The sequence below is a fragment of the Pogoniulus pusillus genome, chromosome Z, assembly GCF_015220805.1.
Source record: "Pogoniulus pusillus isolate bPogPus1 chromosome Z, bPogPus1.pri, whole genome shotgun sequence".
NCBI classification, from domain to species: Eukaryota; Metazoa; Chordata; class Aves; order Piciformes; family Lybiidae; genus Pogoniulus; species Pogoniulus pusillus.
The window spans coordinates 53952283-53964445 of NC_087309.1; the positions used below are offsets into that span (position 1 = coordinate 53952283).

Here is a 12163-nt window from a genome sequence, read left to right on the forward strand (position 1 = left end):
GGTTAGCCCGTGGCGGTTTCGTTCTCCTTCCCACCTCTCACATGGCCTTGAGGAAAGAGATGTCCCTGAGTCGCTCTTCCACTAGAAGTAGAAAAGTACAAAAAGAACTAAGTAAAGAAACCTCACACAAATACCTTCATAGCACCTGCTGTGCATTTTATTCTGTCTGGCGAAATACTTGCTGAGATTAAAATCTGATATTACATTACCCTCATTATATGGTTTGTTCCTTGCGGCGGTTACAGTGGAGAAGATGCCTGGGAAAAGCATGGGGAAGATCCTGGGGCAGTGACACGGGTCCAGACCCAGCAGCAGCCCCTACCTACCCACGGGCTCTGTGCTTCTAAGTACCACTGCGCATCCAGATAAACACTCGTGGTGAATTTATTTTCCCCAAGCAGATATTCCTACACTTTCTTTCACTAATATATTACATTTGTATTTTAACTTCTGGCTGCTATATTGGAAATAATCACTGTTTCGTTAAGAAAATACCTTGCGAACAGAGACGAAATCGCCACTGCCAATATCAGGCCCATAAACAAATAGGTTACAAGCATTCTGGCTTGTCCTGGACTAAACCTGCCTTTCTGAATACTGGCATTTAGGTAGCTGCTTTGTAAGGGGGGCAGAAGGGCAGCGGATGGCTCTGGGGCGGGTACCTGGCCTGCAGATTCCCGGTTCCCAGTGGAATCTTGCGGGAACAGGGGCACAGTTCGGCTGCTGTCGCGCATGTCCCGCACCCGGGCAATTACTGCTCCAGGACAGCTTCCCGCGGCTCCAAAACTTTGACAGAACTTTGGACTTAAAAAACGTCGCAGCGCACGGCCACAGACCGTGTTATGACAGCAGCCACACACATTATCGCCCCTCGCAGCGTCCTGTGGGGTGTTCGAGGGACTCTTGCCCAGGATCCAAACATTCTGTCTCACTTCGAGATTTTGGCCCTGTGAGGCCGAGCTAGAGCCCGAGGGAACATCACAGCCCCACCTCTCCCCCAGCCCCGGGCTCTTTCGCGGGGTGATCTGATCGGAGGGCACAGGTGCGTGGCATCAGCTCCGGTTCTGGCCCATTGGGGGAAGAATCCACTTCGACAATGGCACGGACAGCTACGCCGCTGCCACCGACTGCAGGGCAGATACTCCCGCCCCCAGCTTCCCTTCACCACCCCCCCTTTTTCTCCTCCATCCTCCCTGGGGGAGGTGGGGAAGGATGGTGGCGGAGGGTGGCGAAGGGGGGCGGGCGGGGGGCGGGGGCGGAGGGGCGCTGGGCGAGGCGAGGCGGACAGCGGCAGTGTGGATCCGGCCGGCGGTAACGCTCTGCCCGCTGGTGCCACCGCGGCAGGCGGCGGCTACCCACGCCGGTCTGTGGCCAGGGCCGCACCCCCTCGGAGTCCTAGGGCAGAGCCGCCCGCCTCTTTTCCTCTTCTCCGCCGCTCCGGCCTCAGCCCGCCCCCGCTGCCCTCTTCTCCGCCCCGGAGCCGGCTGGACTCCTCCCGTGGGCATGAACGGCTACGGCTCCCCGTACCTCTACATGGGCGGCCCGGTGTCGCAACCGCCGCGGGCTCCGCTGCAGCGGACGCCCAAGTGCGCCCGGTGTCGCAACCACGGTGTGCTATCTTGGCTGAAGGGCCACAAGCGCTACTGCCGGTTCAAGGACTGCACCTGCGAGAAGTGCATCCTCATCATCGAGAGGCAGCGGGTGATGGCCGCGCAGGTGGCGCTCCGCCGGCAGCAGGCCAACGAGAGCCTGGAGAGCCTTCTCCCGGACTCCCTGCGCGCCCTCCCAGGGCCGCCGGGCAGCGCCGAGTCCTCCGCCCCGCCGCCTGGGCCGCCGTCTTGCGCCGGGCCGCCGCGAGCTCCCGCTGAGCTGGCCGCCGCCGCCGCCTTGCGCTGGGCCGCCGAGCCGCCCCCCGCGCTCCCGGGGCCGCTCCCCAAGGCAGGTGAGGTCGGGCTGGGCCTGGCACTGTGTGGCGGAGGGAGGGCATGCGAGGGGCCCGGAGGGGAGGAGGGAGGTCAACACCCGGGCAGGGACGTCTGAGGGCAGGTCTGGAGGGGCGAGTGCCTCGGGGAAGTAGGGGAGAGAGTTTTCCCTCACTCCCGACGGACGCCACGGGAAAGAGGGAAATCTCGGGCGGTGCACTTTGTCACTCTTAAAAAGTAGGAGCTGCCGGGCGTTTCAGCTGCGCTCACAGCCGAGGTGAGTCGAGACCAGCCGAGGCCGCCGCTGCGAACCGGCTGCCTTACGTGCCGCTTTTGGGCTCGTGCCCAAGGGCGGACAGAAAGTGACCGAATCCGAATCCCCTGTGAATCGCACCCATTTGCCCCTCTGAGGCTGCTCAATCTGTCCTCGACTTCCAGTACCCCGGCCATCGGGCTGCGGAGCTTCACGCAGGACAGAACTACCATCGGGTGCTCCGGCTAACAAGCGGCGTCGGGAGTTGGAAGGTTTCTGCCGGAGCAAAGCGGTCCGAGGGGGCGGAAGGGGATGAACGGGGCTACCAGTCGTTCTCTGCTTCCCCCCTACCCTGGCATGTCCCTGGCGGGCGGTTGTCCTGGGCCGCTTTCGGCGGGCCGAGGTGGCTGACCCAGGAACCGCCTCCTGCAACTTATGAGACCTACCGGTAACATACCTTTCTGGACGCAAAACTGACGCTCCACAGCCTCCGTCCCTTTCTCCTGCCTGACCGTGAGCCGGCACCCCACTCGGTTCAAAAAGCGACGTCTGCGACGAAATTTTACCCAGTGCCCGGGGAGGCGAAACTGAAAATCCGAGTCTCCCACACGGCTCGACTCTTTACGACTTGCTGTCGGACTGACGAAACCCCGCGGGGCGGTGTGCGGGAGCCCAGGTGTTCTATCTGAGGGCATAGGTATGAAGCCATCTTGGCCCGGGGGGGATGTCGCTGCTCTGGGCCCCTGAGTTCCCTTGGTTGGCTCTTGGCACCATTTACCCGCCCTCTCTCCCTCTCTGCCCCCTGCATCTCGCCCCGGTTTCCCTGGCCGTTTCCCAAGTCGGAGGCTCTGACGTCCCTCCGCATCCCAAATTTCCTTCTGGTCGCAACCTCCTCCCGGCGGCATTTGGGCAGGACAGGGACCGTGCGGAGGTGGGATCTGGGCGGCGGGGAAGGCCAGGGGAAAAAGAGAGAAAAAACCCAAACAACTCTGAAGTTAAAAAACAGAAGACGCTTTGGCCCCTTTCAGAAAGTGAAACAAATACACTTCGCCAGCAGGATATAAATCTGGCTCATAGGCACGATATTGACTTGCATGGCCAACTTTTCTTCCCCCTGATGTATGAACTTCCCAGTTTAAAAGATTACAGTAATCACGAGAGGACAGTGTAAATCGAATCTGATAGCAATAACTTTTGAGGAAGGTCAGGCTCAAGTGAAATGTTACCATGCAACAGGCATTTTGTTTACAAAATACAATCAGAGTGTATTGACGAGAAATTCTTCCTTGCCAGCCAGTCAGCACTTTCTGCTAACAGATTTACAGAAGAAAGAAAACAACGGAGAAGATCTTAATAAATCACAGCCCCCAGCACCGCGCCAGCCACCACCCCGCGGATAGTGAGACTGGGCTGGGGATGCCGGGGCACCCCAGGATAAGGGTGACGGGAAGGGAGGAGGCGGCAGGGGGCGGGAAGCAGCCTCGCTTTCACAAATCTCAGTCGTCCCTCGCCTCTAGTTCTTGCGAAGGGTTTTTCCTCGCTTTTATGGACATGGGAATGCGTGGTAGCAAAGCGGAAAATTATCTTCTCTTGGGGTCCGCCTGTTCCTGGGCATGAGGCACTGTTTAACCAGATAACCTGTTAGTTTCCAGCCACCCTGAGTGTTTCAAAGGCAGTGCTTGCTTTGTCTCTTTTCTCTCTCCCCGCTACCCGCTTTAAAATTGCAGTGAGAGGATATAATTATTTGTTCTCAGAGTCTGTCACATTTCTAACCGCTCCAAGACCTTAATCTCCCGGAAGTTTGTGTGGGGGTTGCCCACCCGATGTGTGGTGTAAAATCGGATTTATTTGTGTTCTTGCCAGAACTGGTCATTTCACTGGGACAGTAGCTAAGTTCTGTTCTGTGCAAATAAAGCACTTAAAAACTACCCCTGTTGCATCTGCCCGTGTTAACCCGGAACAATTCCATCTCCCACACGAGCTCGTGTTACCTTTCTCTGTCTTGGAAAAGCTTTTGAGGTTCGTACACAACTAATACAGCGTTATACTGAGTCTTCCAGGGCCAGTTTCTTAATGCGATGCAGTGGTCTTTGTATTAATTGGGGAACAGTGGCTAGTCTTCTACAAAGCACATTAGACCTTTGAAAAAATGAAAGAAAATCTAGAGAGAAAATCAGTAAAAACGCCAGATAAAACCAAACCAACAACAACAGGGAAAAAAACCCAAACAAACCAACAAACAAACCATCCTCATACCCCTCCAACCCTGTAAGTTTTATATGACCGTAAGTTCGTTCGGCGTTGTGCTAGTCCTGGTCTAAGTCTGTTCTAAAAATAGAAAAAGTGGCAGATGTTTTTAGGATCTAAGAAAATCTGTATTGCAGTGAGTGCTGTCTGAGCCATCAAAATGCAGTCTGTTTTAGCAGAGAGTCATCAGTGGGAGTATCAAAGAAAATGATTTGATTTCAAAGCATTAGAGCAAGTATTCCAGACAAGTTATTGACTTGAGAAGAATAACTTATTTCTTTCACCCATTTTATTTTAGTTTGGCGGCTTCCAAATATTTAACTCCTGATCGCGAACATACAAATAGGCAAGGAAAAATTTGGGTGTACTTTAGTCCAAATTCGTAGCAGCTTTGTTTATGCATATAGATTTTACCTTGCGGGTTTCTTTCTCTGCACGTACTGTGCTTAGTGTGAATCTGTGTACGTATTGTACTTCCGTGTCTGCATACTTGTTACTTGGTGATTACTCCCTGTTATTTATATTGATAAGAAACCAGTTTCCCTCATTTCCCTAGGGCTGGCAAAGTGAATACCTGAATGCAAGCGATTGGAAATAGAAGGCATAAGGGGCGGGGGAAGAAACAACAACCACAACTGAACTAAAACACAACACCCAAATGCCACAATGATAAAAAAAGTCTGAGAGTGAGATTTCTTTCCTAAAGACTAGACAGAACGACCTCGTGTGAAGCTTATGAATGGTGCAAAACGATCTTTGGCTAAGAGCAGCGGGTTGTCTATGCCGAACAATTTTTTTTTTCTTAACCAGAAAATATGGGTATTTGGGATTAATATGTGTGCAATATTCCTACAGTTTAGTTCCCGTATAAGCACATTCACAATGTGTCTTCCCAGTTCTTCGTTTACTTAACGACTGCTGTATTGTACCCGTTTTAAACAAACGAAACCGCTCATTTGAGCAATTCCTGAGCAGAGGTGGGGGTCAGTTCCCGCAGCTTTCCGTCTGTCTCTCTCTGCGCACTGAACACAGTAGGGAAGTCGTGAGGAAAAAGCGCAGTCGACACACTGCCTGCCAAGCAGGGAGCCAAGAGGAGCTGGCCAGGTGAGCAGGCAGTGGCTTCTCGACCCAGAGGGAACATCGGACTGAGGGTACCTGGGTTGGAAATAAAACCCCATACTTTTCATCGCATCGCTGGTGAAAACTGCTCTCGAAAGAGCAGAAGTGGAAAAAAATAATCAAAATCATCCAAATTCAGTCTTAAGCACAGAGGCTAATCCTCCTTGTATTAATAACTGCATTTGCTTTAATCACTGAAATCTCATTTTGTGGGTTGGACTCTGAGCCTGATGGTCTGGTGAGATGCACCACTGTGATCTGTGCTGTCCCTGTGGAAGACTGAGAATTGGGATCTCAGTCTTCTGATGATAAAGATGCAAACTTCAGTGAACAAGTTTTCCGAATTGGAAGAAAAAAATTAGCCGAGCCTTATAGGTACTGTTAAATGCACAGAAAACCAAATCTGAAACAGCTTGAAAATAATAACTTGTAAGGATCAGGGATTGCATATTATTTGTTTGTTTAGCATATGTTTGCTCCCCAGTGCTACTTGTTATTAGCCCATGAAAGTCCATTGGGAAATAAGCTTTACTTGTGTATAGTACATTTGATAATGCTGGGTACCACAGTGCAATCTGCTTGCGTGGAATGTAGGACTATCATCTTTAAATGCCTCTCTAACTATGGCAAGACAGGGACAGAGGTCATTAGCTGTTGCCAAAACTGCCCATCATAAGCCTTGGATGTACAAATGGCCCATTCACTTACAGGTGAATTATTTTCACCATCCCCTCTTAAATCCATAATTATGAACATGTGAAGGGATTAGGAGGGAAAGACAGTGTGAGCCTCACTTTTTTTCCAAATAATGGGTGATCTATATTGAGGTCTTACCACCTCCACAAATGATACACATTGACAGTTCGCTACCAGCAAAGCACTTAATTCCCCTTTGATTCCTAAGGCAAGACTGATGAGATGGGTGTATAAAGAGTAGCACACATAATATGCCTATATGAAGAGTTATTGCACTGGACAGAGAGCATAGCTCGTATAAAAATGGGTACCCAAAACAGATTGCCCTGCTAAAGTTGGAAGTGTAAAATCTCCGTAAGAAAATCTGTATAACCTCCACTCCCATGCTCATCTTCTAGAGGCCAAACCAGCAGCATCTCACAGCTCTGTAGGATGGCCTGTCACTTCTGCCTGTCACAGTCATCCTTAAGAGGATAATGTACCTTTACTATGCTGTCAGGCTGTGCTATGCCAGGATCTTGTATTTATTTAAAGATTCCATTCTCATAAGCATGGTGGCTTTTCACTCACTTGCTCAGACCCTGACTCCTATCTCAAGGTGGGTAAGCTGTACTGGTAGATTTTGTTTTCATCTGATCTCTTCAATACTAAACTTACTCCTCTCCACAGCCCTTCCTTTTCCTGGGGCAAGAGTGAGGCAGGACTGTCCGTGACCAGCCATTAGGCTGAGGTGCTTGCATGCTTTTACTTGTGCCATCTTGACTGGATGGGGATGATAATCAGCATGCTTCAGGAACCTTTGCTTGATACTTATAGGTGCTCTATCTAGTCACACTGATCACTAGGGACTTGAGAAATCAAGCAAATAGTTGTACTGGCTTCTGCAGATAGTGTTTAATACATATTTAAAAGCATTTCCCTGTGCAGTTAAAGCAGGCTTTCTTGCCCACAGCCTGGACAAATGACCCTTTCCCCAGACACTGGATGCTTCATAGGGAGATCATCCTTGATGAAGGCCAGCAGAACAGCATTCTTGTGAAACTGTGAAGACTCAGCAAGTACATTGTCCCCCTGCTTCATAAACTATGAAAACTTTCAACTGTTCTTCTCTTTCTCTTCTTTCTGAGAAGCAGTCTTACTTCAAAAGTTTCTGCACTCTAGCTAGACATTACTAAAGTGACCATAGATTTTTTAGTGTCCATCTATAAACAGTGTGGTCAGTGCGATGTTTAGGATTCCATCTAGCAGGACCTAGACAGGCTAGAGAAGTGGATGGAGGAGAATCTCATGAGGTTCAGTAATGCAAACCATAAGGTTGTACACCTAGGTCAGAGCAATCCTAAGCACAAATAGAGCCTGAGGGGTGACAAAATTGAGAGAAGCCCTGCAGAAAAGGACTTGGGGGTTTTGGTGGACATGAATCAACAGTGCAGATTGCAGACAGAAGGTCAATCACATCCTTGTCTGCATCAAAAGAAGTGCAGCCAGCACATTGAGAGAGGTGATTCTGCCATGCTACTCTACTCTGGTGAGACCTCACCTGATGTACTGCGTCCAGCTCTTGGGCTCCAAACACAAGAAGGAGAAGGTCCGGAGGAGGACCATGAAGATGATCAGAGGGAGGGCTCACCTTTTCTATAAGGACAGGCTGAAAGAGCAGGAGCCATTCAGCATGGAGAACAGAAAGCTCCAAGGAGACCTTATAGCTTTATTTCAGTATCTAAGGGGTGCCTAGGGGAAGGTTGGGGAAGGACTGTTTAGAAGGACATGTAGTGACTGGACAAGGAGCAATGACTTCAAAGTGGAGCAGAGTAGATTTAGATTAGATTTAAGGAGGAAGTTCTTTACAATGAGAGCAACAAAATGGTGGCACAGGCCCAAAGGTGTGTTTGCACCGCATCCCAGGAGATACACAAGGACAAATTTTGTGGGGCCCCGAGCAATCTGATCTAGTTGATGAAGTCCCTGCTCACTGCAGAAGAGTTGGACAAGATGGCCTTTGAGGGTCCTTTCCAACCCAATGCATTCTGTGATTTCAGGCCTGTAGTCAGCTCTTGCCTTTCTCAGTCTATCACATGAAAAGCAAAGTACCTGGGACAAGCGACAAGAGAGATTGTTGAGTCTCCACCCTTGGGATAATTTAAAATTCAACTGAGCAGAAACATGAGCAACCAGCTGTATACTTTAGGTTTCTCCTGCTTTGAGGAGGAGACTGGACCACATGCCTTCTGAAAGTCCTGCTACAAACCAGATTTGGCACTCTAATGGCCCAAGGCATCATCTGTGCTCCAGGGTTTGGATGAAAAGCCCATGATACTTGCTGGGGAAGGAGCCATTTTCTGCAGAGCCAGCACTAGAACATGCTGATTTATTTGAAGACTTCTTTAACCTTCAGACAGTAGTCGTGATGGAGTACTTCCACCAACACTGTTGGGCTTGGAGAAAGAATTTTGGTCTTGCAAGTGCCCTCTGGATATCTTGAGCCTGAGCTCAAGTGAGATAGTCAGTGAGATAGTGCTAGTAAGGAATTATGATGTGAAAATTCTGAAGTTTCTCTGAAACAGCTTGCACTTGGGTGCTGTGTTGCTGTCCTCTATACAGCATATTTGATACAGCAGAAAAATTATGACTGCTTTTCCTGTACATGGGAGAATGAGATAGATATCTATAAGGCAGCATATAAAAGCTTTAGACCATGTCACATTTATCTTTTGCCGGTTTGTTCTCATGAGATGTTGTAAAGGGACCTTAACTTTAGCAGAGTCTCTGTGAAAAATGTTTATTTAGTTTGTTTTGGTTTGTTTGTTTTTCTTTCTCCCTCAGGATCCTGCTCTATTCACTTCAAGAAGACTGTATCCTCAAATGTCTCTAAGGACTTATGGCCTCAGAGTTTCATTAATTTCTATGCCTTCTCTTTGCAGACATAAATGAGGAACGTATGGGTGATGCCAGTGGAGCAGACAACGCCGAGACCTACAGTGACAAAGACACAGACCAAAGGAGTTCCCCAGACATGACTAAAGCCAAAAGTTGTTTCACCCCTGAAAGCCCTGAAATTGTTTCAGTAGATGAGGTTGGTTATGCTGTCCAGAAAAATGGTGGGAACACAGAGAGCCGTCCAGACAGCCCCAAGTACCACCCAGAGCAGAACCACCTCCTGATAGAAGGTCCTTCTGGGACTGTTTCTTTACCTTTCAGTTTGAAAGCCAACAGACCTCCACTTGAAGTCTTGAAAAAGATCTTCCCTAACCAAAAGCCAACTGTTCTGGAGCTGATCCTGAAGGGGTGCGGTGGTGATCTTGTGAGTGCTGTAGAGGTTCTTCTGTCCAGTCGATCTTCAGTGGTGAGTGGGGAGAGAACTTCTGCAGAATCTGATGGTCTTGTTTTACCTTCCAATGGGCACATTTTTGAACACACGCTGAGTTCATACCCTATTTCCTCTTCCAAGTGGTCTGTGGGCTCGGCATTTAGGGTTCCTGACACACTGAGATTTTCTGCTGATTCCAGTAATGTTGTCCCAAATCCTCTGGCTGTACCTTTGCAGCACCCTTTCCCTCAGCCACCACGCTACCCACTAATGCTGAGGAACACTTTGGCAAGAAACCAGTCCAGTCCCTTCCTGCCCAACGATGTCACCCTCTGGAATACGATGACGCTGCAGCAGCAGTACCAGCTGCGGTCTCAGTATGTCAGTCCTTTCTCTGCCAACTCAACCAGTGTTTTCCGAAGCTCACCTGTGCTTCCTTCCCGCTCCTCAGAAGACCCTAGAATCTCAATCCCTGATGATGGGTGCCCTATTGTGTCTAAACAACCAATTTACACGGAAGATGAGTATGATGAAAGGTCTGATTCATCAGACTCAAGAATACTCAACACATCTTCTTAGACTGACATTCAGCACATGATATCTATTCCTTGCAGTGCAGCTGAACTACTGGGCCCTAAGAGGAGGGACATGCTATGAAATCCTTACAATTGTATTAAAGAGCGACTTTGCTTGGTATTGTACTATAGCAATAAAGACATAACTTATTGAATTTCTTGCACTTCACTGGATAATGCGAAATAGCAATACTCTGGCTTTAGTGCTGAGTGTGTGTTACAAAGGAAGACTTTATGGCTAACAGTTACAGGACTTTGGAAGACATGGAAACAGAAGCCCAAGGTCTACTTTGTTCCTTAACTCAGAAAAAAATGGGGATGCTAAACTAGAATACTTGAATGCTGTTTTATAAGAGAGAACTCCTCAGGACATAAGAAATAATAATAATAAAAAACATACTTCAATTGCAAATGGACTAAAACAAGGACCTTACAATCTTAAACCAGTGATCATCTTTGCAGTGAAAGAAAAGGCAGGAAAAAAAAAATGCACATGAAACTAGCATGAGCTTCTTCTATGCTGTTTGAGCTTGGACACTTTTCAGAGAAACAATATTAAGAGTTATTTTTTTTCCCAATTGCTAGGTCAAAATGTGTAATGTCAGTGTAAAACTAATGACAGCTGTGAATTGCATGAAGTGTATTGTGAAATGAACACCAAATTAAGCATTGTCAGGTTAATGTAGCATGTTAAGGACTCTAGAAGAATAAACTAAGACGATGATCTTGGTTTACGTCATTTATACTGGGCAAATAACATTTCTGAAGATGGAGAGCGGATTAGGCCTCAGTTCAAATGTCCAGCTCCTCCAGTAGCTGTTGTCAAGGGAAGCCTCTCTCTCCAAGTCTGCTTCTCTGCCTTGTAGCTTGCAATTAAGATTAGGCAAATCTTGTCATCGTCGCAGTGCATACTCCAGAAGGGCTTTTGAGTATGCACTGCAGACACTTTCAGGCTTGCTTAAGTTAAACAGAGCTTGCTACAGCCACGTCTCTCTCAATGCTTCAGAAACATCTTTTTTCCTGTACTGTAGAAGTAGCGAAAAGGGAATAGGATGTAATAGCAAGCATTTATTTAAAGTAATGTTTAGCCAATGGCAACTTCCCTAAATCTAGAAAAGTAATGATTTAAACAATTTATTGCATGTTTGCATGCATTAATTACACTGTGTGTCAAAGTAACATTAGGAATTGCTTTTGATGAGGAATGCCACTAAGTTAATTGTCCACTTAGTAGTTTGTTAAGGATTTAGTGATATTTTTTCAACTATTCACACTTGTCTCCGTTTGAGAGTTGGCTTTTCCAAAAGACACTTCTGAAATGGCTGTCAGGCCTTTCAGGTGCATGGATTAGCCCCACACCTCAAAACCAATTGAGGCTACCCCGAAGTTGGATTTCAAAGTAGCTTGACTTTAAAACTGTAATATATATTGGGTGTGTTATCTTGTGCTGATACCAATGCCTGTGTTCTCAGCTGGCATTTCTTATTTTGTAAGGTTTGTGTACCCAGTGAATATTGCATTTTATAAGGGTACTGAACATGCACAACAAGAAGGAGAATATTATAATTATTTATTTTCCTTAGGGGATAAATAAATAGAAAGATAAATTTTCTTGCATAATTTTCTGTTTTGTTCAGAAAAGCAAATTGTTGGCAAAGATACAGAGTGAGGACATAAAGGCAGGGAAAGGGAGGAAAGAAAACAAATAGCTTCCCATATGGAATTGTGCATGTGAAAACATATGGAATTTTCATAAACACAGAACTACAGGTTTATAGTGACAGATTTGCCTGCACTTACGTGGCATTTGTAAACAAATCAATCATCCATCCACTGCAGAGAGGAAAATAATATATAAACCAGGTTTGGTCTTGCAAACACAAAGGGATGAGGTAGTGAAATGCTGAGCTCTTGAAATCATAGAGCAAGTGTCAAAGGCTGGATCGAGCAGATAGTTACAGGAACTCTGGATTTGAGCTCACACATCAAGCAGATTTCTCTCTGGCAGAAATCCTTGTATAGGTGTCCCTGTACACTGAATGAA

General features: G+C 47.6%; 1 protein-coding gene across 1 annotated transcript; it reads left to right on the plus strand.

Moving 5' to 3' along the window:
* Positions 1–1503: 1503 nt before the first annotated feature.
* On the plus strand, positions 1504–10274 carry DMRT3 (doublesex and mab-3 related transcription factor 3). Its single transcript, XM_064140869.1, has 2 exons — positions 1504–1942; positions 9159–10274. The coding sequence occupies exons 1-2, from the start codon at positions 1504–1506 to the stop codon at positions 10121–10123; spliced, it is 1404 nt and encodes a 467-aa protein (XP_063996939.1). The 3' UTR covers positions 10124–10274.
* Positions 10275–12163: the final 1889 nt, after the last annotated feature.

What these genes read in the sequence shown, in the direction of transcription:
- DMRT3 (XM_064140869.1), top strand. Translation starts at nt 1,504, where the DNA reads ATGAACGGCTACGGCTCCCCGTACCTCTACATGGGCGGCCCGGTGTCG. An exon ending in GGGGCCGCTCCCCAAGGCAG is followed by an intron (nt 1,943 to 9,158) that starts GTGAGGTCGGGC and finishes TTCTCTTTGCAG; the next exon opens with ACATAAATGAGGAACGTATG.